Source organism: Molossus molossus, unplaced genomic scaffold, assembly GCF_014108415.1.
Source record: "Molossus molossus isolate mMolMol1 unplaced genomic scaffold, mMolMol1.p scaffold_m16_p_18, whole genome shotgun sequence".
NCBI classification, from domain to species: Eukaryota; Metazoa; Chordata; class Mammalia; order Chiroptera; family Molossidae; genus Molossus; species Molossus molossus.
Genome location: NW_023425353.1, coordinates 17,047,025 through 17,074,722, shown reverse-complemented (window position 1 = coordinate 17,074,722; position 27,698 = coordinate 17,047,025). Strand labels below are relative to the sequence as shown.

At 36.8% G+C, this 27,698-nt stretch overlaps 1 protein-coding gene across 6 annotated transcripts in view; it reads left to right on the top strand.

Moving 5' to 3' along the window:
• CCDC66 (coiled-coil domain containing 66) overlaps positions 1-27,698 on the top strand; it is a 56,661-nt gene that overhangs the window by 12,209 nt on the left and 16,754 nt on the right. For 5 of the 6 annotated variants that reach the window (XM_036267283.1, XM_036267281.1, XM_036267286.1 and 2 more), the window contains exons 5-14: positions 1,264-1,417; positions 1,581-1,684; positions 3,329-3,450; positions 4,622-4,723; positions 17,935-18,066; positions 19,292-19,542; positions 19,757-19,841; positions 20,260-20,421; positions 26,607-26,751; positions 27,194-27,355. In XM_036267283.1, the coding sequence (XP_036123176.1) occupies positions 1,264-1,417; positions 1,581-1,684; positions 3,329-3,450; positions 4,622-4,723; positions 17,935-18,066; positions 19,292-19,542; positions 19,757-19,841; positions 20,260-20,421; positions 26,607-26,751; positions 27,194-27,355 (1,419 nt within the window). The remainder of the gene's footprint in view (positions 1-1,263; positions 1,418-1,580; positions 1,685-3,328; positions 3,451-4,621; positions 4,724-17,934; positions 18,067-19,291; positions 19,543-19,756; positions 19,842-20,259; positions 20,422-26,606; positions 26,752-27,193; positions 27,356-27,698) is intronic. The other variant, XM_036267282.1, reaches the window with a different exon arrangement.

Here is a 27,698-nt window from a genome sequence, read left to right as displayed (position 1 = left end):
ATAATATGCCATATTTAAGGTTAATGCCCAGAATATTATTCTCATATACCATAGCCTTAAGAAATCTAGTTTTCTGTGAACTCTAGAAAAGATAACACAAACAGTATTGTACTTATTTTAGAATGAAGGGGACTTACTTTAAAAATAATTATGTTACATGTTCTAAAAAACCACTGTAGTACTTCTAGCAAAAATTGAAAGAACCTTACTATGAAAATTTGACTTGCTTGCTGAAAAATGTTGATTTTCCTGGCCCCCACATTTTGCTTTTCCTAACTCTCAATCCATGCTAAGGATTGGCAGCCTATCTTTTTAAAACATAGACTTGGAAGGAGTAGTAGAATGTTACATGCCTTCTGTTTCACTAGTCATAATCATATTATGTTTTTAAAAGCCTTCTTGTTTCAAAGGAATTGTGAATATGAGTAGAACTATTATTAACATTTTGTGAGGCAATATTGACATAAATAAAAATAAAAGTAACAGTCACCAGGAAGAGGGCCCACAACTGGTTTGGAGACTGGGTAGCTCCTATATACTCCCAAGGTGCTGAGATGGAGTCATTTACCTTCTCTTATATTCTTTGTAAAATGATGGAGCTAGATTTTGTCTTTAAATCTAGAAGTCTAGCTCAGAGAACAAAAAGTAAAAACTTAGGATAATAAGAGAGACTGTCAACAAAGTTAAAAACAGAATTTGCCTTATCATATGACCTACATATTAGATATGCTTTTCTCTTCACTAGAGTAACTAACACATTAAGGAGCAATTAGAATAACTTTTGAGCCAAGCTTATAGCCTTATATAAAATACTTGGAATAGATAATAGCTGTGGCATAGAGACAGTGGTCCACGATAGTTTTTCACTGATTTCCCAGCTAAATGAGAAAAATTAGGACAGGTAGTGAAATTTTCATAAAGCTATTTGCTTTTATTCTCAATAAAATTGTGAATTGTGTTTTCATTATATTGTAAAAGTGTTGTTGGCAGGAGTAAGTGGAGGTTTACTTTTTTTGTTGCTTGTTATTTGATACAGGAATTTGTATGGCTATGGTCATACCTCTGGACCATTTAATCTTTGGGGCTCAGTTTCCTTTTTTGACAAAAAGGGAATCATAATATCCACTGCAAGGATTGCTCTGAGAAGCAGTTAGGTAATGTGTAAGGCAGTGTTTTTTAAACTGTATAGCAGTATGCCAAAATAAGGTATTGTAATAGACATAATTTTAGTGTTAATTTTAAAACATGCATTTTACCTCCTAGGTCAGTACAGTCTAAATTTAAACAGTATTCCTAATCAACCAAAGGACGAGAACATTATGGGACTACAAAAAACTGAGGCTGTTTCATATATCCAGGATGAAAATAAATCTGTTTTAAATAAAAATCAGGAGACATCTGAGCAGAAAATTGCCATGTATGTAACTCATATCTTGCGAAAATGGTTTTTCTTTTCCTTGACTTTCTTGTGAAATATTAACTCTGAAGACTAAGAGCTAGTTAAACATTTATTAATATTTATGGAGTATGTTGTATAGAAATGTATAATAAACTTTGTTATTTTTTGTGTTTTGTCTCAGAGAGAATATATGGAGACCAGCTGACATGTTCAGTACTTTGGGGGAAAGAGAACGGGATAGAAGTTTGTTGGAAGCAAAAAAAGCACAGTGGAGGAAAGAGCTTGGTAGGTAATTATTAACACCCTTTATTATAGTTTGGTTGGCTTACAGAATATATATGGAGGATGAAATATATCTTTCAGTATAATATTATCAAAAGTCTTGTTTTATAACATTTGCCATTTAGAGTAGTTTTCTATAAATGCATAAGATTTGTGGTTTCATATTCACTTAGGTTTTATGGCACTCTTTGGTGTCAGCCAAAAGCCAGAGGTGAGCATTAATGTCATCAGTATCATTCTGCAGCTCTTGGATCTCAAACAAAGATTCCTAAACTTTTCTCATTTCTTCATAATCCATTATCATATTTTTCCATTACAGAAATCCTATGGGTTTAAAGATGGTTTTATTTAAAAATAATTGAGTTTATTTTTTAAAATAATCAAAATGTTCTAATGAAGAATTGCCAGTATGATATCAGTTAGTATAGTCTATACAAAAACAAGCTTATTGCTTTTTGTCAGCCTGTAGATATAAAAAATTTATAATTTCTGTCAGGGTCTTAAAATATTGATAATGACTAAGAAACTCCCATTACTTCTTGGAACAGACTTAGGGTCCAGAGTTTGGAAATACATGAAATAACAGTTGTACTTCTTAGAAATAACTGTTCTAAGAGCATGAAGATGAAGATGGGCCCCTCCTCCTGTGAGTTAGGACAAGTGATCTAGAAAAAGAGATAAACAGAAGAAATAGGGAATGAAATGATACTGGAAGTGAAGGTAACAGAAAAATGAAGAAATTAGATGTATGGCTAGCAGCAGAGTCAGAAGATTTGGCGATATGTGTTATAGCATAATTTTAGTTTTAAATATTTTCTTTCAATAAAATGTAGCTTATCAAAATATAATACAAAACTTCTGAAGTAAGATGGAACTACTTGGAAATGACTAAAATGTCGCATGCTTTATTAAAAAACACAATTTACTTTCTTTTACTTGATACTGTTAGAAAAGCACATCTTTCTTTGTTAAAGTTATGATTTCATTACTTTCCTTGGAATTTAGATTTGTGTATCTCTGAAGTTTTAAGAACTATTGATTTTAGGCCTTGTTTTTTTTATATTGGTCTGTTAGACACAAGGTTTTATGTTCTTTATTTTTTCACAGTTAAGAATAATGCTGACATTTATTAAATATTTATTTTGTGCTAGGCCCTATACTGAAATAGGCATTATTATTACTCTCTTTTTACAGAAGAGAAGTGAACAACAGTTCACCCATAGTCACATAGCTGGGAAGTGGTTGAACTTGGATTTGACTCCCACGGTTCTCTTAATCCAGAGTTCTTACTTTTAAGTCTCTTAGTAATAATTGAATGAATGTTATTAAAAAAAAAAAAAAAGGTAGAACCTCAGAATAGTTAGCATAATATAAACTATGTTGTTCTGAAAAAATCTGTTTATTGATAATTGTAATAAAACCAACATTATTGCATCCATTTGTGGCATACTTAAATTTGGTTCTGATTAAATGTTTTCTTTTATTCCATATCCCTTAAAATTCTCTGTTATATGAGTTAATCTCCTCCTTACAAAACAGTTTTAACCTGTGTTGGAATCTGCACTCTTGAAGAAGGTCATGATTTGTTTACGTGACTTTTTTTTTACAGTTATTGTACATTTTTTTTAAAAAGGACATTATTTACAGATGAACAGGTTGCTTTAAAGAAGAAAGAAAAAGAAGCTCCTGAAAAATGGAATAATCCTTGGAAAAAATCTGAAAGTGATAAAATAGTATGGGAAAAACTTCAAATTCTTGACCAGTGTAAGGTAAGAGTATCAAAATCAAACATCAAACATTTATGAAATGTAATACATCTTTTTTTTTTTTCTTTATTGATTTTAGAGAGGGAGAGAGAGAGAAACACTGATGAGAGGGATCCTCAATTGGCTGCTTCCTGCATGCCCCTCACTGGGGATTTGGCCCACAACCTGGTCATGTGCCCTGACTGGGAATTGAACTGGTGACCTCTGGCCTCTTGGTGCATGGGTCGACACACAACCACTGAGCCACACCGGCCGGGCGAAATGTAATACATCTTAATTGCATTGTTTTAATGTTAAGCCATGTTCATGTCATAAACCTTATTTTTAATGCATATTTATATTTACTAAAGGTACACTTTATTATTATTTTTTTACTTTATTTTTATTGTTTACAATATTACAGATGTTCCCATTTCCCTTCCCTTTGCCCACCTTCCTCCCTCCCAATCTGGCCAGCACCACACCGCTGTTTATGTCCATGAGCTATGCATGTATGTTCTTTGGCGAATCCTTTCACCCCCTTTCATCCAGTCACTCTCTCTGCTTTGACATATTTGTTTATTTTTAAATAAATATATTAAATATTTAAAACATTTTTATTTTTTCTAAATTTTTTTCTTTATTTTTTTAGAGAGAGAGGAAGGGAGAGGGAGAGAGAGATAGAAACATCAATAGGGAGAACATCACTTGGCCGCCTCCTGCATGTCCCCCACTGGAGATTGGGCCCACAATCTGGGTATGTATCCTGGCCAGGAATTGAACCGGCGACCTCTTGGTGCATGGGTTGATGCTCAACCAGTGAGCCATACTAGCTGGGCATATTTTTTTTTTTAAAAACTTAACTTTTTATATGATATTTAAAAACAGTGTTATTTTGAATTTAATTATGACCTCAATTAGTCTCTGTTTGCAGTCTGTAAATTGTCTTGCTATATTAATAGGTGAGTGTAGCAGCCCCAGACAACATCTTTAGGCTCCCATAAAAGAACTCTGCAATTTTCTACATGACTCCAAAATTCTACCACTGATTATGTGGTTATCTACTGTAAGGTTATCAAATCAAACGTAAGTTCTTACCAGGTGTCCCTCAGGTCTTGCTTTGGTGATGTTTAAATTTTGCCTATGTTTTATGTAAGATGAAGAAAATGTGCCTTTGTTTTTTACTTGTTTTTAGACTTCTGCTAGTGTTTCCAGCATTCTGTCACAGTCTCCCAGTCAGGTAACAGTGGTCCAGGCTGATGGTCACTCACTGTCTAGAGCTAGTCAGATTTTAGAGGTAAGTGTCATTACTTTGAATATATATGTTTTTAGTACTTGATCACTATGTAATCTGTTTTCCTTGAAGGAGTGAATCTAAATATTCTATTTTTAATTACCAGTTAATATTTACTGAGTGTATTGTGCTCCTTAGATTTAAAAAAGTTATTAACTTTTTTTTTATACATATAATCCCTTCTTCCTAGTGGACATTTACATTTTGACAAATATGTTCTGGAAATACTATAATAACCTAGCCTGGCCAGTGTGGCTCAGTGGATTGAGCAACATCCCATGGACTGAGAGGTCCCTGTTCGATTCCCAGTCATGGTACATGTCCAGATTGTGGACTTGATCCCCAATGAGGGGTGTGCAGGAGGCAGCCAATCCATGTTTCTATCTCTTTTCCATCCTCTCTCTATAAATAATCAATTAAAAGAAAACATTTTTAAAAAAAATACAGCCCGGCCGGTGTGGCTCAGTGGTTGAACGTTGACCCATGCACCAAAAAGTCACTGGTTCAATTCCCTGTCAGGGCACATGCCTAGGTTGTGGGCCTGATCCCCAGTGGGGGGAGGGAGGGCATGCAGGAGGCTGCTGATCTGATCGATGATCTCTCTAATTGATGTTTCTGTCTCTCTTTCCCTCTCCCTTCCTCTCTCTAAAATCAATAAAGAAAAAATATTTTTAAAAAATATACAATAATCTAAAGGGATGATTCTGCTGGTAGGCATTTTCATTCAGCACTATAGATTTCTTAAAGAACTCCTCCAGATTGAATTGTTAGCATGGCTGTTTATTCTGCTCCATATAGGGTTGACTTACCTGCATCCATTTTGTAGTCTGTTGATAATTTTACATTAACAAAAGGAATGAAATCTGAACTGTATTTTCCCATGTTTCCAAAACTATTAAAATGGCAATAAATTAGTTTTGATAGATGTCATTTTGGAAAAAATCTATATTTCTGGGTGATATTTTTACGTACGTAAAGTTTAGAAATTGATGCATGTGGATATTACTAAAAACTATACTAAAACTCTTTATGAAGTTGATGAGAATCAGTTAGCTTATTTACTTTTCAACATTAGGATTGAATATCTCTAATGCTAAAAATATTAAGTATTTTCAGTTACCAAAATTTAGGTTGAAATGTTAGTATATTATTTATTATTGCTTAATTTGCATGGTTTAATTTATTACCTGGGAGTAACCCATACTACGGTCATTAGTGCAAATAAAGAATTAACCATTTGAGATGACTATTTGTAAGTAAAGAAATAACTATTTGTGTGTGTGTGTATTATATATTTGGTTAATCCTCATCCAAGGGTATTTCTCCACTGATTTAGATAGAATTTAGATAGAGTGGGAGGGAGGGAGGGAGAAGGGAGAGAGGGAGAGGGGGGAGAGAGGAGAGGGGGGAGAGAGGGGAGGGGGGAGAGAGGGGAGGGGGGGACAGAGAAACATTGATGTGAGAGAGATACATCAATTGGTTGCCTCCTGCACGACCCCAACCAAGGCCTGAGATCGAAATTGCAACCCAGGTACATGTGTCCTTGACTGGGAATCAAACCCTTGACCCTATGGTTCGAGGGCCTACGCTATAACCGCTGAGCCACACTGACCAGTGCTTTACAAACTTCTTATTGCTCTCACCAAACCATAGTTTTTCAGTTGGCCAACAAAAAATTCTACCTAATTTCTTCTTTTATTTTTGTTTACCTTTTTTTATTGTGTAAAATGTGTGTAACATATTTTTATCCTAATGATTAAAGATCAATGGCATTAACTACATTTACATTGTCACACAACCATCTCCTGTCCATCTTCTGAATTCTTTCATCATCCCAAATTGAAACTACCCATTAAACAATAACTCCCCATTTCTCTCTCCTTCTTAGCCCCTAGCAATCACCAGTCTACTTTCTGTCTCTATGAATTTGATTGGGTACCTTTAAGTGGAATTTAATAATACTTGTTCTTTTGTGTCTGACATATTTCACTTAGCATAATGTTTTTAGGGTTTGTCTAAGGTGTAGCATGTTATCAGATTTTCATTTCTTTTTAAGATTGAATACTATTCCATTGTATGTGTAATACTAAATTTTGTTTATTTATCCATCTAAATGTTGCTGGACACATGAGTTGTTAACACCTTGAGGCTACTAGGAATAGTGCTGCTGTGAACATTGGTGTACAAATTATTTCTGAGTCTCTGCTTTCATTTCTTTTGGGTATATACCTATAAGTGGAATTGCTGGGCCATACTGTAATTTTCTGTTTAATTTTTTTATGTTACGTTTTTACCAATTTTAATTTGGTGATTTTATGTTACTGTTTTTCACAGCTGCTGCACCATCCCCAACAGCAATACACAAGGGTTCTGATTTCTCCATATCCTTACCAACACTTATTTTCTTTCTTTCTTTTTTAAATAACTGCCCTACTAATGGATGTGACGTGGTATCTCATTGTAGTTTGATTTGCCTTTGCCTAGTGATTAGTGATATTGAGCATTTTTTCATGTGTTTCTTGGGATGTCTATATCTTCTTTGAAGAAATGTAAGTCCTTTGCTTACTTTTGAATTGGGTGTTTTGTTGTTGAGTTGTAACAGTTCTTTATATACTCTGGATATTAATCTGTTTTCAGACACATGTTTGCAAATATGTTCTCCCATCCCATGGGCCAACTCTTCACTCACTTGATAGTGTCCTTTAAAGCACAAAAGTTTTAAATTTTGATGAAGTCCATTTTATCTCTTTTTTTCCTTTGTTGCCTGTGCTTGTGGTGTCATATCCAAGAAATAATTGCCAAATCAGGGGTTTTTCCCCGTATGTTTTCTTGTTAGAATTTTATAGTTTTAGCTCCTATGGTTAGGTTTTTAATCTCTTTTAAGTTAATTTTTGAACATGGCATAAATAAAGATCTATCTCCATTTCTTTTTATGTGGATGTCCAGTTTTCCCAGCACCATTTGTTGAAAAGACTGTACTTTTCCCAAGGAATAGTCTTGACACCCTTGTTGAAAATCATTTATGTGAGGGTTGTTTTCTGGGCTCCATTTTTATTTCATTGTTCTGTACATCTGTCTTTATGCCACTGTCATACTGTTATTGTTACCATACTTTTGTAGTGAGTTTTGAAGTCAGAAAGTGCAAGTTCTTAAATTTTGTTCTTCTTTTTAAATATTGTATTAGCTATTGAGGGTTCCTTGAAATTCCATATGAAATTTAATGATGGATTTTTCTATTTTTGTAATAAAACTTTAAGATTTTCTTAAGGGTTGCAATGAAAATACAGATTACTTTAGGTAATCTTAAAAATACTAAGTCTTTCAGTCCATGAACATAGAATATCTTTCCATTTATTTGTGTCTTTAATCTTCAGCAATGTTTTGTTGTTTTCAAGATACATGTATTTGACCTACTTAATTCTAAATATTTTATTCTTTCTCATGCTACTATACATGGATTTATTTTTTTGTTTCCTTTTCCCAGATATGCAACTTATTTTTCTGTATTGGTTTTGTATCCTGCAACTTTGCTGAATTTGTTTATTCTAACATGTTGTGTGTGTGTGTGTGGAATCTTGAGAGTAGTAGTCATTGTGTGGCGCACGAGTTTGATGTGAATCGTGATTTTTTTGTTAATGAGTAGATACACAAATACTGATTTGCATTAATGCCAAGATATTCATATTTGTGTAATCAGAACTGTACCATATATATTTATCTTCCTCTTTTGACTTTTCTACTTACTGACTTTTAAAAACATTATGTAATAATTCTAACATGCAAAAGGATATAAAGGATAATACAAAACACATCTCTCTCTCTATGTCATGAACCAGGAAGAGCCCATTATATCATATAGTTCCGAGTTCAGCAAGAATTTCTGTGGATTTATATCACTAATGGGACAAGAGGTTTTTAAAAATAGCAGGTCAGCTTGGCTCAATGGTTGGAGTGTTGGCCTTTGGACCAAAGGGTCATGGATTTTATTCTCGGTCAAGGGCACATACCTGGGTTGCAGGGTCAATCCTGGCCCCAGTTGGGGTCGTGTGGGAGGCAACCAATCAATGTGTGTCTCTCACATGTTTCTCTCCCTCTTGCCCTCCCGTCACTCCCTCTTTCCTCTCTAGCTAAAAAAAATCAGTGGAAAAATATCCTCAGGTGAGGATTTAAAAAAAGAATTCAAATGAATGGTTTTAAGAGTACTCAAACAACCTAGTGAGAACTACAGGCAACTTAATGAGAACTGTGAAGAACTCAGTGGGAACTACATGAGCATGAAAAAAGAGGTAGAAGCTATGAAGAAGAATCAATCAGAAATAAAGAATACCCTGGAAGGAATCAGTAGTAGGTTAGGAGAAGCTGAGGACCAAATCAGTGAGTGAGATGACAAGGTAGAAAAAAAACAAAATACCCAGTTAGAGCATCAAATAGAAAAAAAAAGAAAAAAAAAAGCAGCAGGAGACTTTAAGGGAGCTTTGGGACAACATTCACATCATAGGGGGACCAGAAGGAGAGGAGTCTGAGAAAGGATAGAAAACCTGTGAAGAAATACTGACAGAAAACTTCCTTAATCTGGTGAAGTTTTACACAAGTCCAGCAAACACAGAGAGTCTCAGACAAGATGAACCCCCAAAGACTCACAACTAGACACATCATAATTAAAATGGCAAATGTTAAAGACAAAGAAAGAATCTTAAAGGCAGGAAGAGAAACAGAAAGTTACCTACAAGGAAGTTCCCAATAGGCTCTCAGCTGATTTCTCAATAGAAATACTTCAAGCCAGAAGGGAGTGGCATGAAGTATACAAGATAATGAAAAGCAAGGGACTGACTCCAAGACTACAATATTCAGCAAGGCTGTCATTCAAAATGGAAGAAAAAGAGCTTTGCAGACAAAAATGTCTAATGGAGCTTATTATCACCAAACCTATACTGCAAGAAATGGTAAAGGGACTGTTGTAAGAAGAAGAATGGGGGTTGGGGGGAGAGGAGACAGGCATAGAGAATAAAAATGGCAACAAAAAATATCTATCTATAATCTTGACTGTAAATGGCCTACATGCTCCAATCAAAAGATTGGATAAGTAACTGGTTGGATTAGAAAACGTGACCCATGCATATGCTTCTTACCTCAGAACGAAAGACTCACACAGGATGAAAGTGAAATTATGGAAAAAAAAATTTCCATGCAAATGGAAATGAGAAAAAACCCTGGGGTATCAATACCCATATCTGACTAAATAGACTTCAAAATGAAGGCCATGCAAGAGACAATGAAGGCCACTTCATAATATTAAAGGGATCGATACAACAAGAGGATATAACCCAGGTAAACATATATGCATCCAATATAGGAGCACCCAAATATATTTAAAAGCTTCTATAGGACTTTAAGGGAAAGATGGACAGCAATACAACCATAGTAGGGGATTTGAACACCCCACTGACATCACTGGATAGATCTTCTAGACAAAAAATCAACAAGGAAACAGCAACCCTAAATGATACACTAGATCAAATGGTTTTAATTGACATTTATAGAACATTTCATCCCAAAGCTGTAGAATATACATTTAAAAAAAAAAAAGTTTCGTTGATTTTTTTTTTAGACAGAGGGGAGGGGATAGAGAGAGAGAAACATCAATGAGAGAGAAACATCGATTGGCTGCCTCCCACATGCTCCCCACCTGGGATCAATCCCACAACCCAGGCATGTATCCTGACTGGGAATCAAATCAGGACCTCTCAGTCCATGGGATGATGCTCAGTCCACTGAGCCACACTAGCCAGGCAGAACATACATTCTTAAATGCACTTGGGACGTTCTCAAAGATAGACCACATTAGGACACAAGCTAAGTCTCTACAAATTCAAGAAGATTGAAATCATATCAAGCATCCTCTTGGATAACAATATCATGAAACTAGAAATCAGTCACAGTAAAAACACTCAAAAACATTCAGACACTTGGAGGCTAAATAGCATGTTGTTACTATTTTTTCTTTCCTTTTTTAATCCTCAGAGGACATTTTTTCATTTTTTGTTCAGATAGAGTAGGAGGAAGAGAGAGAGAAACATCAATGTGAGAGAGACATCGAGTGGCTGCCACCCACAAAACCCAACCAGGGCCGGGGACAAACCGCAACCGTGGCACATGCCCTTAGCGGAAACCGAACCCAGGTCTCTCTCGACCACAGGCTGATGCTCTAACCACTGAGCCAAACCAGCTAGGGCTAAATAGCATGTTATTAAACAAGGAATGGGTTGCCAATGAAAGCAAGGAAGAAAGAAGAAACTTCGTGGAAGCAAATGAAAATGAACACACAACAACCCAAAATCTATGGGACACAGCGAAAGCATTCATGAGAGGGAGGTTCATAGCACTACAGGCCTACCTCAAGAAACAAGAATAGTTTCTTATTTTAATGATTTTTATTTTATATTTTTAGAGGAGAGAGAAACATTGATGTGAGAAACGATCTATCGGCTGCCACCTGCACACTCCACACTGGGGATCGAGCCCGGAACCTGGGCATGTGGCCTGACTGGGAATCGAACCAGAACTTCTCAGTCTACTGAGCCACACCAGCCGGGTAAAACAGGAAAATTTTCTAATAAATTAATTGTACAACCTAAAGAATTAGAGAACAACAAGAAAGGCCCAAAGTAAGTAGAAGGAAGGAAATAATAAAGATCAGACTGGAAATACAGAACATGGAGACTAAAAAAAAAAATACGAAAGATCAGTGAATCCTTTGAGGTTTGTCAGTCTGTTCCCTACTTCCTTGTCTCTGGATCTGCTTTTGTTTGTCAGCTTATTTTGTTCATTATATACTACAAATAACTGAGATCATGTGTTACTTATCTTTCTGTGACTGACTTATTTTGCTTAGCATAATATTCTCCAGTCCCTCCACATCATCTCAAAGGGTAAGAGATCTTATGGCTGCACATTATTCCATTGTGTAAACGTACTACAGTATTTTTTTTTTTTATCCTCACCTGAGGACATTTTTGCATTTATCTTCAGCTAGAGTGGGAGGGAGGGAAGGGAGGGAGGGAGAGAGAGAAACATTGACATGAGAGAGACACATTGAGTGGTTGGCCACCCACACAACCCCAACTTGGGCCAGGGACAAACTGCAACCGAGGTACGTGCCCCTAGCGGGAACTGAACCCAGGACCCTCTGGTCCGAAGGTCAATGCTCTAACCACTGAGTCAAACTGGCCAGGGCTGTACTACAGTATTTTATCCACCCATCTACTGATGGACACTTGGGCAGTTTCTTAATCTTAACTATTGTAAATAACCCTGCTATGAACATAGGGGTGAATATATTCTTTCTAATTGATGTTTCAGGATTTTAGAATATATTCCTAGAAGTGGTATCACTGGATCAAATGGAAGTTCTATTTTTAATTATTTGAGGAAACACCATATTGTTTTTTATAGTGGTTGCACCAGTCTGCAATCCCACCTGTAATGTACTAGAGTCCCCTTTTCTCCACATTCTCAGCAGCACTTTTTGTTTGATGAATTGTTGATGGTAACTGTTCTTGCAGGTGTGAAGTGATACCTCGTAGTCTTTTTAATTTGCATCTCTCTGATGATTAGTGATGTTGAGCATGGCCATACCACCCTGAATACACCCAGTCTCATCAGCACTTATTTTTGATAATAAACTCAGCGAAATGGGAATAGAGGGAGCATACCTTAACATAATAGAAGCCATATATGGGAAACCTACAACTAACATCGTACTCAATGGACAAAAAGTAAAAGCATTTCCCATATGAACAGGAACAAGACAGGGATGCTGCTTTCACCACTTTTATTCAATATAGTACTGGAGGTCCCAGCTGCAGTGATCAGACAAGAAGAAAAAATACAAGGCGTCCAAATTGTGAAGGAGAAGTAAAACTGTTGTTATTTGCAGATGACTTAATAGTATACATAAAAACCCCTAAAGACTCCACCAGAAAACTACAAGATTTAATAAGTGAATTCAGCAATGTAGCAGGATACAAAATTAACACCCAGAAATCAATGGCAGTTTTGTACACTAATAGTGAACTATAATAAAGAGAAACTAAAAAAAAAAGGCAATCCCATTTGCCATTGTTACAAAAATAAAATAAAATAAAATATTTAGGAATAAATGTAACCAAGGAGGTAAAATTCCTCTATTTGGAAAACTATAGGCTGTTGAAAAAAGAGATTGTGGATGATATAAATAAATGGAAGAATATATGGTGTTCATGGATTGGAAGAATTAACATCATTAAAATGTTCATATTACCCAAAGCAATCGATAGATTCAGTGCAATCACTATTAAAATACCAACAGCTTATTTCACAGATAGAGAACAAAACTCCAAAAATGTATATGGAACCAAAAGACACCAAATAGCTGAAGCATTCTTGGGAAAGAAGAACAAAGTAGGAGGGATCACAACACCACATATCAGGTTATATTTCAAAGCCACTGTAATCAAAACAGCCTGGTACTGGCACAAGAACAGGCGTATAGATCATTGGAACAGAACAGAGAACCCTGAGATTGACCTAAGCCATTATGCTCAATTAATATTTGACAAAAGAGGCAAGGCAGTTTCTTAATAAATGATGTTGGGGAAATTGTACAAGTACATGTAGAAGAATGAAACTAGACCACCAGCTACACCATACACAAGAATAAACTCAAAATGGGTAAAAGACGTAAATGTAAGCTGTGAAACAAAATCCTAGAAGAAAACATACGCAGCAAAACTCAGACATCTCATGTAGGAGAATTTTCACTGTTACATGACGTAGGGCAAGAGAAACAAAGGAAAACAAACAAATGGGACTACATCAAACTAAAGAGCTTTTGCACAGCAATATAGAAACCAGCAATAAAATGAAGAGGGGGGCTGACTGATTTGGCTCAGCGGTTGGAGTGTTGGCCTGCAGTCCGGAGAGATTTGGGTTTGGTTCCCACTAAGGGCATGTACCTCGGTTGCAGTTTGTCCCCGGCCCTGGTTGAGTTGTGCGGGTGGCAGCCACTTGATGGGCCCCCCCCCTTTTTTTTTTTAATCCTCACTCGAGGACATTTTTTGATATTTTGTTCAGATAGAATGGGAGGGAGAGAAAGAGAGAGAGAGAAGAAACATCGACGTGAAAGGGACACATCGAGTAGTTGCTACCCGCACAGCCCAACCAGGGCCGGGGACAAACTGCAACTGAGGTACATGCCCTTAGTGGGAACCAAACCCAGGTCTCTTGGGACTGCAGGCCAACGCTCCAACCGCTGAGCTAAACCGGCCAGGGCCGATGTATCCCTTTTATGTCGATGTTTGCCTCTCTCTCTTTCCCACTCTATCTGAACCAAAAAAAATGGAAAAATGTCCTTGGGTGAGAATTAAAAAAAAAAAAAAAGTCCTCTTTAAAAAAAAATGGACCTACGGTTTGGGAGAATATATTTGCCAATGATAAATCTGTCAAGGGATTAATTTCCAAAATATATGAAGTGTTCATACAACTCAACAAAAGGAAGACAAATAATACAGTAAAAAAAAAATGGGTAGAGGACTTGAATAGACACTTCTCCACACAGGACATACAAATAGCCAAAAGACATGAAAAGATGCTCTAAGTCACTAATCATCAGAGAGATGCAAATTAAAGTGACAGTGATGTACCACCTCACACCAATCAGAATGGTTACCATCAATAAGTCAACAAACGAGTGCTAGTAAGGATGTAGAGAAAAGGGAACCCTAGTACACTGAGGTTGGAAGTGCAGACTGGTGCAGCCATTATGGAAAACAGTATGGAATTTCCTCAAAAAATTGAAAATTGATCTTCCATTTGACCCAGTGATCCCACACTTAGGAATATATCCTAAGAATCCTGAAACAACAATCAGAAAAAATATATGCACCCGTGTTCATAACAGTACTATTCACAATATGTAAGATCTGAAATGGTCCAAGTGCCCATCAGTAGATGAGTGAATAAAAAGGCTGTGTTACATACACACAATGGAATATTATGCAGATGTGAAAAAGAAGATTCCATTACCCTTTGCGAAAACTTGGAGGGACCTGGAGAGCATTATGCTAAGCTAAATAAGCCAGTCAGAAAGACAAGTATCAGATGATATAATTTATGTGTAATTTAATGAACAAAATAAACTGATGAATAAAATAGATCCAGAGACATGAAAGCATGGAATAGACTGATGGTCCTCAGAGGGAATGGGGGCAGGTGGGAGGCAGCAGGAAGAAATTAGTGATGGAACTTACATGTATATATGCTTTATCCCTGGACATAGACAGTAGGGTGGGAAAGCCCTGGACAAGGCAGGATGAGAACTAGGAGGAGAGGGGGTGGTAAAAGTGGGTAGACATCTTTTATACTCTTAAGACAGGAGTAAAGATTTAATACTTTTAAAAAAATGCTTCTATACAAGAAGGAAAAATAAATGAAGAGTAGAAAGTTGTAAAATAGAAAAAGTGGAGTTTGTGAATTGTGTTTGCTTTCTGCATTTTTTTGTTTGTTTTGTTTTCAGGTTTTGAATGGCTGTCATGAGTCGTTCCTTTGGTTTCTAGCATGTTCCTCCTTTTCTCCCTTCCTCCCTCTTTCCTTTTATTAATCCTGAGAAACTTCAAAGTCAATGGGGGATGGTCAGATCTCACAGGCTGAGAACTCATTCCCCTCCAAGTATTTAATGAAAAAGCTGCTTATTAATCATATATACTCTCACCATTGTGTGGAGAGTTTGACAAATCTTTCAAAATAACTAACAATTCAAAAAGGAAAAAAGGTTTCCTAGACAGAGAAATGAAATGAATTATTCAGGTGGCAAGCAAGTGGGTGGTAATGGCTTTGTAAGACATCCATGAGTAAGAAATTGAAGACTGCCCTGGCTGGTGTGGCTTAGTTGATTGTAGTGTCGTCCTGTACACCAAAAGGTGGTGGGTTTGATTCCTGGTCAGGGCACATACCCAGATTGTGGGTTTGATCCCCAGTGGAGGCTTGTGTGCAGGGTAACTGATTGATGGCTCTCTCTTCCTCCATCTTAAAAAAAAAAAAAAAAGAGAAGAAATTAATGACTAAATTGAGAGAACTGATTATTAAATTTTATACTGGGTTGTAAATATATGTCTATAAGCCATTTGATGAGCAATTTTAAGAATTTTTAAGGGTCATTTTGACTTGTGCTGAGTAATTTGCAACTCCACTAAATTTTGAAATTAGATCTGGTTACATCAGACTTAAGAAACAGATTACAGAATTCTAAGATGATACAGTGCCAATGTTGAGAATTTCTTACAAGGAGTTCAAAGGGCCCACATGTTTTTCTTTTCCATTTCCATTTTCTAAAATAACATTTCTAGAGATAGAAGACTTGTTAAATTGCTGATCTAAAGATAAAGCTTATTTTGATAAAGATATCAAAGCTTCTTTTATGCTTAAGTAAATATGATGGTTTTTGTATGTTAAAGATATGCAGGAGTACTTGAGATATTAAGATGTTTTTCTTTTTGTATAAATACTTCCTTTGATGAAAGCAATTGTTTGTAAACTATTAGCTTTTGTCTTTGTTTCTAGTAAAAACAAGGGCAGACAGTAACATTTTGAGGTATTTTGCCATTGTATTTTGTCAAACTTTCAAATTATGTCCAGTTATTTCACATAACAAAATGCTTGTTGCTTAGCTGTGGCATTTCAGGACAATTGGAGAATATATTCTTTTCTTTTTGTCAGAGCATACTGTAGTCACAAGTTAAAGCCACAACAAATTTTTATGGTACTTTTTATTTTTGGCTTTCTTAGAATTCAAGGACTTAATCTAGATACAATATGTTTTTCTTTTTTCTCTTTTTTTATTTTATCCTCACCCAAGGACATTTTTCGATATTTTGTTCAGATAGAGTGGGAGGGAGAGAGAGAAACATCAACGTGAAAGGGACACATCAAGTGGTTGCTACCTGCATGACCCAACCAGGGCTGGGGTCAAACCGCAACTGAGGTATGCGCCCTTAGGGGGAACCGAACCCAGGTCTCTCTGGGCCGCAGGCCGACACTCTAACTGCTGAGCCAAACCGGCCAGGGCTTCTTTTTTTTTAGTTTTCTGATAAATTCTTTAGTCTTATTTAAAATTTTTTATTTTTATTTTTTTTTTAGAATGGAAGGGAGAGGGAGAGAGAGACAAAGAGAGAGAAACATTGAGTGGTTGCCTCTTGTATGCACCCCCCACCAGGGATCAAACCTGCATGCTGGGAATGTGTCCTGGCAGTGAATTGAAGTTGCGACCTTCTGGTACATCAGGACAGCACTCAACCAACTGAGCCACAGGGCACAGTATATTTTTCTTAATGAAATGTCATAGATTGTGATAGGGCAAAGTAGCAGAAATGGAAAAGAAGTGTATTCTAGAAAGAGACATTATTATTCAGTAGAGAAAAGTCCCTCTCTTATCTTCCTGGCTCTGGGTACAAAGGTAAAACAATATTCATCTATTTTAAATTGTCAGTGTAACTTCTTTTCAAATCTAAATGAGACTATTAGGATAGAAGTTTGGAAATCCTATCATTGTTTTGGAGAAAGAATTTTCTATTTTTCATTAGGAAGTTTTCTTATACAGGTTGGGGCAAAAGTAGGTCTGCAGTTGTTCTAATGAAAAATAATACAATAATTAGTTAATACATAATGATACAAGAATAAACTTCAGCCCTGGCCTGTTTGGCTCAGCGGTTAGAGCGTTGGCCTGCGGTCCAGAGAGACCTGGGTTTGGTTCCCGCTTAGGGCATGTACCTCGGTTGTAGTTTGTCCCCGACCCTGGTTGGTCGTGCGGGTGGCAGCCACTCGATGTGTCCCTTTCATGTCAGTGTTTCTCTCTTTCTCTTCCTCTCTCTCCCTCCCACTCTATCTGTACAAAAAAAAAAAAAAAGAATAAACTTCATTTACTCACAACTTTAAACCTACTTTTGCCCCACCTTGTATTTCTTTTATATCCTTCTTTTAGAATATGTTACAGTTGATTCCAAAAATCAGAACATATCTACTTAATTCTTGTATACTATAATTTTTTGTTTAAAATTATTTCTCCTCTTAGAAATAAATGTCTTGCTGCATTAAATCTGTGTAAACTTTGGCAAGATTTATAAATATAAAGTGGTTAGAAAAAGAGAACTGTACTTTAAATGGTATTGATGATTGTTATTTAGGAAGCAGTACTGCCTGAGGACTTTTTCAGTGCTGTGAAACTAGAACAGCATGGAAAATGGACTGAAGAATTGAACAAACAAGTAGAAGATGATGGGCAAAGAAAAGTAGAAGAAAAACTGGTATCTTCAAAGGTAGCTTATAAAGTTCTATGGATATAAAGGGAAAAAATAATCTCAAAGTTTAAGAAACTTTTATTATTTTTCAATTACAGTTGACATTCAATATTACATTAGTTTCAGATGAACAGCTTAGTGGTTTTTAATTCACGAAGTGATCCCCCCTACCCTGCCCCATAAGTCTAGTACCCATCTGGAATCATACATAGATGTTATAATAATATTGACTATACTCCCTATCTCTTTATGCTGTACTTTACGTCCCTCTGACTATTTTGTAACTTCCAATTTTTACTTATTAATCTCTTTACCTTCTTCACCCAGTCTGGCAGCCTCCCTCCCATCAGCCAACCATCAGTTTATTCTCTGTATCTGTGCGTCCATTTCTATTTTGTGTTTTAGTTTCCTCATATAAGTGAAATCATGTGGTATTTCTCTTACTCTGTCTTAACTTATTTTATGTAGCATAATACCCTCTAGGTTCATCCATGTTTTTGCAAATGTTAAGATTTCATTTTTTTTTTTTTTAAGGCCAAGTAATATCCCATTGTATATATGTACTGTATCTTCTTTATCCAGTTGTCTGTTGATAGACATTTAGATTGCTTCCATATCTTGACTATTGTGAATAATGCAGCAATGAACACAGGGATGTATATGTCTTTTTGAATTAGTGTTTTGGATTTATTTGGATAAATACCCAGAAGTGGAATTGCTGGGTCATAAAGTAGTCTTATTTTTTATTTTTTTTAGGAACTTCCATTTTTTTCCATAGTGGCTACACCTATTTACCATTCTACCAACAGTACACAAGGGTTCCCTTTCCCCCATATCCTTACCAACATTTGTTGTTTGTTGATTTATTTATGTTAGCCATTCTGATAGTTATGAATTTCAAAGTTTTTAGTCTTAAAGGTATTCTGAAACTATTCGACAAGACTAGAGTATACCAGTTATTCCACATTTAATGTTGTGAACCTTTCATTGAATGCATTTAATAAGTGTGATTTTGCATAGTTTCTTATAACTTTTTAGCAATTTCCCAATTCTCTGAATTTCTCTTATTCTCCAAGCTAGTTATCTAAATGTATATGGAATCAATACAGAATGCAGTTTTGTTAACTTTTATGATGCTTATTCTGCTATATGGTGACTTAGAAATCATTTTGATTGTCATTTAAGATTTTACATGTGAGAACAATTGGAAACTTTCTTAGCAATTCTTATTTGTCTTGATTAGGGTGAAGAACATGATAGATGGGCAGTGCATTTTGATTCATTAAAGAGCTATCCTGGTTCTCAGTCTCGATTGTCCTCTCAGTCAACATACAAACAACCAGAGTACTTCTCTGTCTCTCCGGACACTCAGGATTTGGCTGATATCAGCAGTGTTTATACACCTACAACTGGAAGCCAGATTGAAACTTTAGAAGAGGAGCATATAGCAAAACCTGTTAGTGGTGTGGCAATGCCAAATGGTCAAAAAACAAAGTAAGTTTATACTTCAGTATTTTATTGATGTTTTAAAAAGCCTGTGTGCTTGTTTTAGGACCGTTATATTTATAATATATCTTAATTGATTTTAGGTTTGTTATTTTTCTTTAAAGAAGAAATGATTAGTAGATATATCCCAAACAAAAATAATTTAACACCTTGTTAACCATGTTTTGGTGGTTTTAAATAGCTAATGTATCCATCTTGCCAGCTTTCTTCGTTCTATGACTGCTCTCTTAGACCCTGCTCAGATTGAGGAACGAGACAGGCGGCGACAAAAGCAGTTGGAACATCAGGTATTGCATTGTAAATACTGTTCTTTGACATATTTATGGCCAGTAGATACCTAAGTAAATGGAAATTAAAATTTCAGTGTACATTTACAGCATAGATCCTGTCCCATGCCTTGATGAATCTAATTCCTACTCTAGCCGGCATATTAGGATTATACTCATGCTGAGAATTGGATGGTATCATATATTACAGCTACCTGCCTTCCAGAAGAGAAAAAATTTTAATATATAGTTTATATATATGAGATGGCAGTAAATCTTAAGTTAGTATTGAATATTTTTCTCATTAGTTTAGATCTGAATTCTGTCAAGATGAGAATTACTTACTGTATACTGATAAACTTATTTTAGAAACACCAAAACAAATGCATCCTGGGTTTTTTTATTTGTAACAGTGACTTATGTGATTGTTTATGACTAGAAAGCCATCACTGCTCAGGTAGAAGAGAAGCGCAGGAATAAACAGTTGCAAGAAGAGCAAAGAAAGAAGGAAGAACAAGAAGAGGAGCTTCGCTTAGCGCGGGAACGAGAAGAGATGCAGAAACAGTATGAAGAAGACATACTTAAGCAAAAACAAAAGGAAGTAGGTATTTATATTCTAATCAGTTTTTTAGAGTCAAAGTGGGTATGTTCTTAGAAAGTAAAAAATAACAAAAGTCGAGCACTTCCATATATTTTGAAATTGTGAAGCTGTTTGTGGAAACAAAGCTTTGCATAAAGAAGGCTGTGAAAGTTAAGGAGGAATCTGGAGAAGGTTTGTTTTTGAAATGATTAGTTCACAAATGCTATATTGCTTGGGTTTCTTCTCTGCTCAGAAGGAAATCAAGATAAGTTATAGCACAAAACAGAAGTTATCCATGTGCTTGATTTTGAAATCAAGCAATTGATTTCAAAAACAGTTGTTTTCTGCCCTGGCCAGTTTGGCTCAGCGGTTAGAGCGTCGGCCTGCGGTCCGGAGAGACCCGGGTTCAGTTCCCGCTAAGGGCATGTACTTCGGTTGCAGTTTGTCCTCGGCCCTGGTTGGTCGTGCAGGTGGCGGCCACTCGATGTGTCCCTTCACTTCGATGTTTCTCTCTCTCTCTCCCTTCCTCTCTCTCCCTCCCACTCTATCTGTATAAAAAGTGGAAAAATATCCTCGGGTGAGGATAAAAAAAAAAACAGTTGTTTTCTAAGCAATTATTACTAATTAGTAAATGTTCTAGGAATGTTAAGAAAAATGATTGGCTTTTTTGTCTATATCCTCTTGTGAATAGGAGCATATATTTGTAGAGTGATTGGCTGGGAGTGACAATACAGTCTGTTACTATGTTAGAGGTTTCCTCTGTGCTAAATAGGGGCCTTTTAAAATGAGTATATATCCAAAATAAATAAAATAAATAGAGTATATATCTGGTTGGCTAGTAGAATCTTTATATTAAGTGGTACAGACAGTATAGGTATGGTGGTGTCAAGCTGAACTGACAAAGAGCAACTCATACAATGACATTAGTTACCAAAGATTCTTGAGGTTATCAAAGTAGAACATAGAGCACTTCCCTTGGAGTTGGAAGGTGGGCTGACAGCCTGCATTTTCTTGCCTTTTTCACTTGCAACTTTTACTCCAAACTTAGCTAATGAAGGGACACATGGTCTGGGTTCTAATTTCATTATGTTGAATAGGCTGAGCCAACTACTCCTATGAAATAATTTTTACATGAAAAAATTAAAGTATCATTTGTTTGAATTATAATAAATGGCCATAAATCTTGTGTTTTCCTTCTTAGTCTATTTTTTTTTTAATCTTCACCTGAGGACACTTTTTGCATTCATAGAGAGGGGGAGAGGAAGGAAGAGAGAGAGAAGAAACATCGATGTAAGAGAGACACATAGACTGGCTGCCACCCATAGAACCCCAACTGGGGCCGGGGACAAACTGCAACCAAGGTACGTGCCCTTAACGGGAACTGAACCCTGGTCTTTCCAGACTGCAGGCTGACGCTCTAAAAGCTGAGCCAAACTGGCCAGGGCCTTAGTCTATTTTTAATCTTAATAGAATTCTGATGGTCTGGCCGGTGTGGCTCAGTGGTTGAGCATCGACCCATGCATCAAGAGGTTGCCGGTTTGATTCCTGGCCAGGACACGTGCTGAAATTGTGGGCCCTACCCCCAGTGGGGGGGCATACAGGAGGCAGCTAATCGATGTTTTCTCTCATTGATGTTTCTGGCTCTCTCTCCCTTTCACTTCCTCTCTCTCTAAAATCAATAAAGGAAAAAAAAAAAAATAGAATTCTGATGGAATTAACCATTGGTTTAGAAACTTTGAAAGTTTTATTAGTATAAACTCGAATGTAAAAGTGTTATTATATTTGTGGTCTAACGAAACTGTAGAAAAAGATTAGACTTCCAGTCAAGATGTTGGAGTAGGTAAATGCTCTGCTCATCTCCTCCCATGATCACATCCAAGTTACAACTAGACTGCAGAACAACCATCATTGATAACCACCAGAAGTCTAACTGAACAGAAGTCCTATAAGTAAGGATATACAGAAGCAGCCAGGTGGAGACTGGTAGAAAGTGCAGAGACATGGAGCTAACTGCTCCCACTCCCATGTGTGGTATTTAAAAATTGGGGAGGTGCCCTGGCCAGTTTGGCTCAGTGGTTGGAGCGTCAGCCTGCAGTCCAGAGAGACCCGGGTTTAGTTTTCGCTAAGGGCACATACCTCGGTTACAGTTTGTCCCCAGCCCTGGTTGGGTCATGTGGGTGGCAACCACTCGATGTGTCCCTTTCACGTTGATGTTTCTCTTTCTCTCTCTCCCTCCCACTCTATCTGACAAAACATATTTAAAAAAATGTCCTCAGGTGAGGATAAAAAAAATAAATAAAAATTGGGAGGGCCCTGGCTGGTTTGGCTCAGTGGTTAGAGCATTGGCCTGCGGACCAACGAGTCGTGGGTTTGATTCCAGCCAAGGGCACGTACTTCAATTGTGGTTCTTCCATGGCCCTGGTCGGAGTCATGCAGGAGGCAACCAATTGATGTGTCCCTCTCACATTGATGTTTTTCTCTCTCTCGCCCCCTCCCACTTTCTCTCACTCTCTCTGAAGATATTTGAGAAAATATCCTTGGGTGAGAAATAAATAAAATAAAATATAAATAAATAAAAATTGGGAGGGCTATCTTGGCTACAGAGGACCACTGAGGAGCAAGGAGTCTCAGTCCCCCACCAGGGCTCCCTAGCCCAGAGTTCCATTGTTGGGAAGAGAAGTTCCCATACTTCAGCTGTCAAAACAGTGAAATGGAGGTCTGCTGGAGTCCCAGGGCCCGTTCACAGACTTACCTTATTTAACAGTCACTTGCTCTTATCTCCAGCATGGGGCAGCAGCTTGAAAAGTGCCAGGGACATACAGGGTAGAACTGAATTGTTTGTCTTCAGGACAAGGACTAGAGATGCAGCTTTCTCCCAGACAGAAGTGCTGGCAGAAGCCTTTGTTCCTTTGTTGTGCCCAGCCTACACCCAGTCTGCAGGCTTAAGCAGATGCCAGATCTGAATCTCTCATCAACCTGGCTAACACCATTTGGCCTACCGGGTGATTCCCTGAGACCTCCCACCCAACTTTTGTGCCCACCCAAGTTACTTCAGTGGCTTTTCCATACATACGACCTGTCTTAGCTCATGCTGCAGACTTTCCTAAATTGTCAAGGGTTCACAAACTCCAGACAAGTAGCTTTCAGGCCTCAGTGTGTTCTGTATCTCTTGCTAGGTAGTCCCAAGCCTGGCACTAGTGGAGCCTGCCTCAGTTCATAGCTTAGCATCTCCCACGTACCTCCAAGCCCAGTACAAGTGGCAGCCATCTTCAGATCGCTTTGTATCTTATACCAAGTGGCCCCAGGCAAGGCACAGGCAGTAGCTGACCTTGGCCTGCACAAGAACCCCTCCCAAGAGGCTCCAGTGGCCAACTTGAGACCACACAAGAGCGCCACCCAACCACCTTCACAAATGAAACACCCAAAAGGCAGACTCTGCAGGCACCAGAGCCTCACTAAAGTGATTTCTGCTCCATAGAATCAGCCCCTGCACAACAGCTTCTCCACTGTAGTCCTCACAACCAGTCAGCCTGAGGGTCAGTCCTACCAATTGATGAGCCAGCAGCAATAAAGGCTCGACTACACCAGGAGAGCACAAACAATCCACACAAGGAAGACATCTGGAGCACCTGGCTCAGGTGACCAGGTAGATTGAACCACTGGGCCCTCTAGGTCACCTATTACGTAAGACTAATCAACCAACACTGTGAATCGTAGCTACTCTACGTGAGACGTAGCAACTCTACGTAATACGTAGAAACAGACACAAGAAGGCAGGTAAAATGGGGAGACAAAAATGTCCCAAATGAATAGAACAAAACTAAACAAAATGGAGACACTCAATCTACCAGATGCAGAGTTCAAAGCACTGGTTATAAGGATGTTCAATGAAATTCAGGGAAGAATAGATGATCTCAGTGAGAACTTCAACAGAGAGATAGGAAACATAAAAATGGAGATAGAAAATATTAAAAAGAACCAGTCAGGAGTGAAGAATATAGTGACTGAAATGAATAATATATTTGAGGGAATCAGCGGTGGATTAGATAGAGGATCAAATCTGCAATTTGGAAGACAAAGTAGCAGAAAACACCCAGTCAAAACAGCAAAAAGAAAAATGAATCCAGCCCTGGCCCGTTTGGCTCAGCTGTTAGAGCGTTGGCCCACGGACCAGAGAGAACTGGGATTGGTTCCCGCTAAGGGTACATACCTTGGTTGCAGTTTGTCCCCGGCCCTGGTTCGGGTCGTGTGGGTAGCAACCAGTCAATGTGTGTCTCTCACATTGATGTTTCTCTCTCTTCCTCCCTTTCTCCCTCCCGCTCTATCTGAAGATAAATGCAAAAATGTCCTCAGGTTAGGATTAAAAAAAAAAAAATGAGGCTACTTTAAGGGGCCTCTGGGACAACCTCAAGCATATTAACGTTCTCATCGTAGGGGTACCAGGAGGAGGAGGAGGAGAGAGCAAGGAATTGAAAACCTATTTGAAGAGAATAATGATGGAAAACTTCCCTAAGGTGGTGAAAAATATAGACATACAAGCCCAGGAAGCAGAGAGACCTCTAAACAAGATGAACCCAAAGAGGCCTGCACCAAGACACCTCATAATTAAAATGCCAAAGGTTAAAGACAGAGAATCTTAGAAGCAGAAAGACAAAATCAGTTACGTACAAAGGAGTTCCCATAATACTGTCAACTGATTTCTCAACAGAAACTTGCAGGCCAGAAGGAATTGGCATGAAACATGTAAAGTGATGAAAAGCAAGGACCTACAACCAAGATTACTCTATCTAGCAAAGCTACCATTTAGAACCAAAGGACAGATAAAGAACTTCCCAGAAAAGAAAAAGCTAAAGGAGTTCATCACCAAACCAGTATTGCAACAAATGTTCAAGGGACTTCATTAAAAAGAAGGAAAATTAGATAAAAAATATGAATAATGTTCATAACTATGTCCTTATCAATAATTACTTTAAGTGAAAATGGATTAATGCTCCAATCAAAAGACAAGGTGCCTGAATGGATAAGAAAACAAGATTCCATACATATACTACCTACAAGAGACCCACTTCAGATAGATAGAAGCAGAAAGTAAAGGGATGAAAAAAGATATTTCATTTACTGGAAACAGCAAAAAAAATGCTGTGGTAGCAATACTTATATCAAACCAAACAGACTATAAAACAAAGGCTATACCAAGAGACAAAGAAGGACAGGAATTCCACTTCTGGGTATTTATCTGAAGAAACCCCAAATATTAATTCCAAAAGACATGCATTCCTATGTTCATTGCAGCACTATTTACAACAGCCAAGATATTGAAGCAACCTAAGTGTCCATTGACAGCCGAATGTCTAAAAAAGAGTTGGTACATATATATAATGGAATATTACTAAGCCACAAGAAAAGAATGGAATCTTGCTATCTGCAGTAACATGGATGGACCTAGAGGGAATTATGCTAAGTAAATAAGACAGATACCATATGATTTCGCTTACATGTAGAATCTAAAAACCAAAATAAATGCACAAACAGAACAAAAAGAGACTCATAGATACAGAGAACATTTTAATGGTTTGACAGATGGAGTGGAGGGTTGGGTGAAAAAGTGGAAAACAGTCATGGGGATGTGAAGTACAGCATCGAGAATATTGTAATAACTATGGTATCAGATGGGTACTAGACTTATTGGGATGATCACTTTGTAAGTCATATAAATGTCTAATCATTCACTATGTTGTACACCTGAAACTAATATAATAATGTATGTCAACTCTAATTGAAAAATAATGAATTACTTAAAAAATTCAAATCCTGTAAATCAACAATGCAAAGAAACCCAGTAAAAGAATGAGCAAAAGACTTGAACAGGTACTTTACAACTTGACAAAAGAAAACAACCAATGATTATTTAAAAAGTAGTTCAACCTCATTCGTCATCAGTGAACTGTAAATTAAAATCATAATGAAATGCCATTTTATATCCACCAAAGTGGCTAAAATTAAAAAGACTGACACTGCTTTAAAAAAAAAAACTAATATGTGAGCTTCCAAAGGGAAGGAATTTGCCATTGACTCATCTACTCCCAGTATCTTGAATACAGCCTGGTACATAGAGGAGCTTAGAAAATATCTACTGAAAGAGAAGAATCAAGTTTGTATGTGTTTGATAATTTATTTGATAAAATTATGCACTTTAATATTGATAGGAAATTATAACTATCAAGACAAATGAACTGTTCCAGACGATGCAGAGAGCACAGGAACTGGCACAGAGACTAAAACAAGAACAGAGAATCCGAGAATTGGCTCAAAAGAGTCATGACACTTCTAGATTGATTAAAAATCTTGGTGGTAAGTACTTAACCAGAATTTTATTTTTAATGTTTTTTGAAGTTGATTTTAAATAATTGACTATTTTTAATACCTTTAACAAATCTATTGACTAAATATTTTTTAATGAATTTTAGACCTTGAACTATTATACCTTTATACTACGTATTTTATTGGGGAAATTATCTTAGGAGTACAACTAAATAATATTACACTTTCTACATACATTTTCTTATTTTGCTCACAACTTGACAGTAGGTAAAATGAATATTCCGTACCCATTTTTATGGAGTCATCTATTTAAGTGATCTCCCTATATTCAATAAGGGATAAGAATGCAGGTAACTTTGTAAGAAACGTTAGGCTAGTCCTTCTACATTTTTTTGAATTATTCATATTGATAAAGTCTTGTGCATATTTAGTTGCTGCTACTCATAATTTCTATTAATATTCATTTTATCAGATAGTTTATTTCTCTTGCCAGTTGATACAGTACAAGTGGAATTTAATGAATCTACTAACAACATTTCAAATTCAAGGTGTGACTTGGATGAAGTCACTGGTAAAATGAACACCTATATCAATTCTGCAAACTCTCCTAAAAAGGATACTGGTGTGCAAACAGGTATTTGTTTAGAAATTGTTATTTTGGTTTAAAATTTACTTAAAATTAAAGTCACAGTTGGAATTAATTTCAGTTAAAGTTTAAAAATTAAAGGAATTCAAGGTTTTCAGTAAGTTAAAAAGTAAAGTGATCTTTTACTTTTTCAGTTCTCCATAACGAATTTGTTGAGGTATAATGCACATAGTATAAAATTAACCCTTTTTATAATTCAGTATTTTTTAAAGAGTACAGTTTTTTATTCAGAGTTGTATAACCATCATCACAATGAATTTTAGAACATTTTTATCATTCCAAAAAGAAACACAGTATCCATCAGCAGTCACTCTCCATTTCCTCTCTCCTC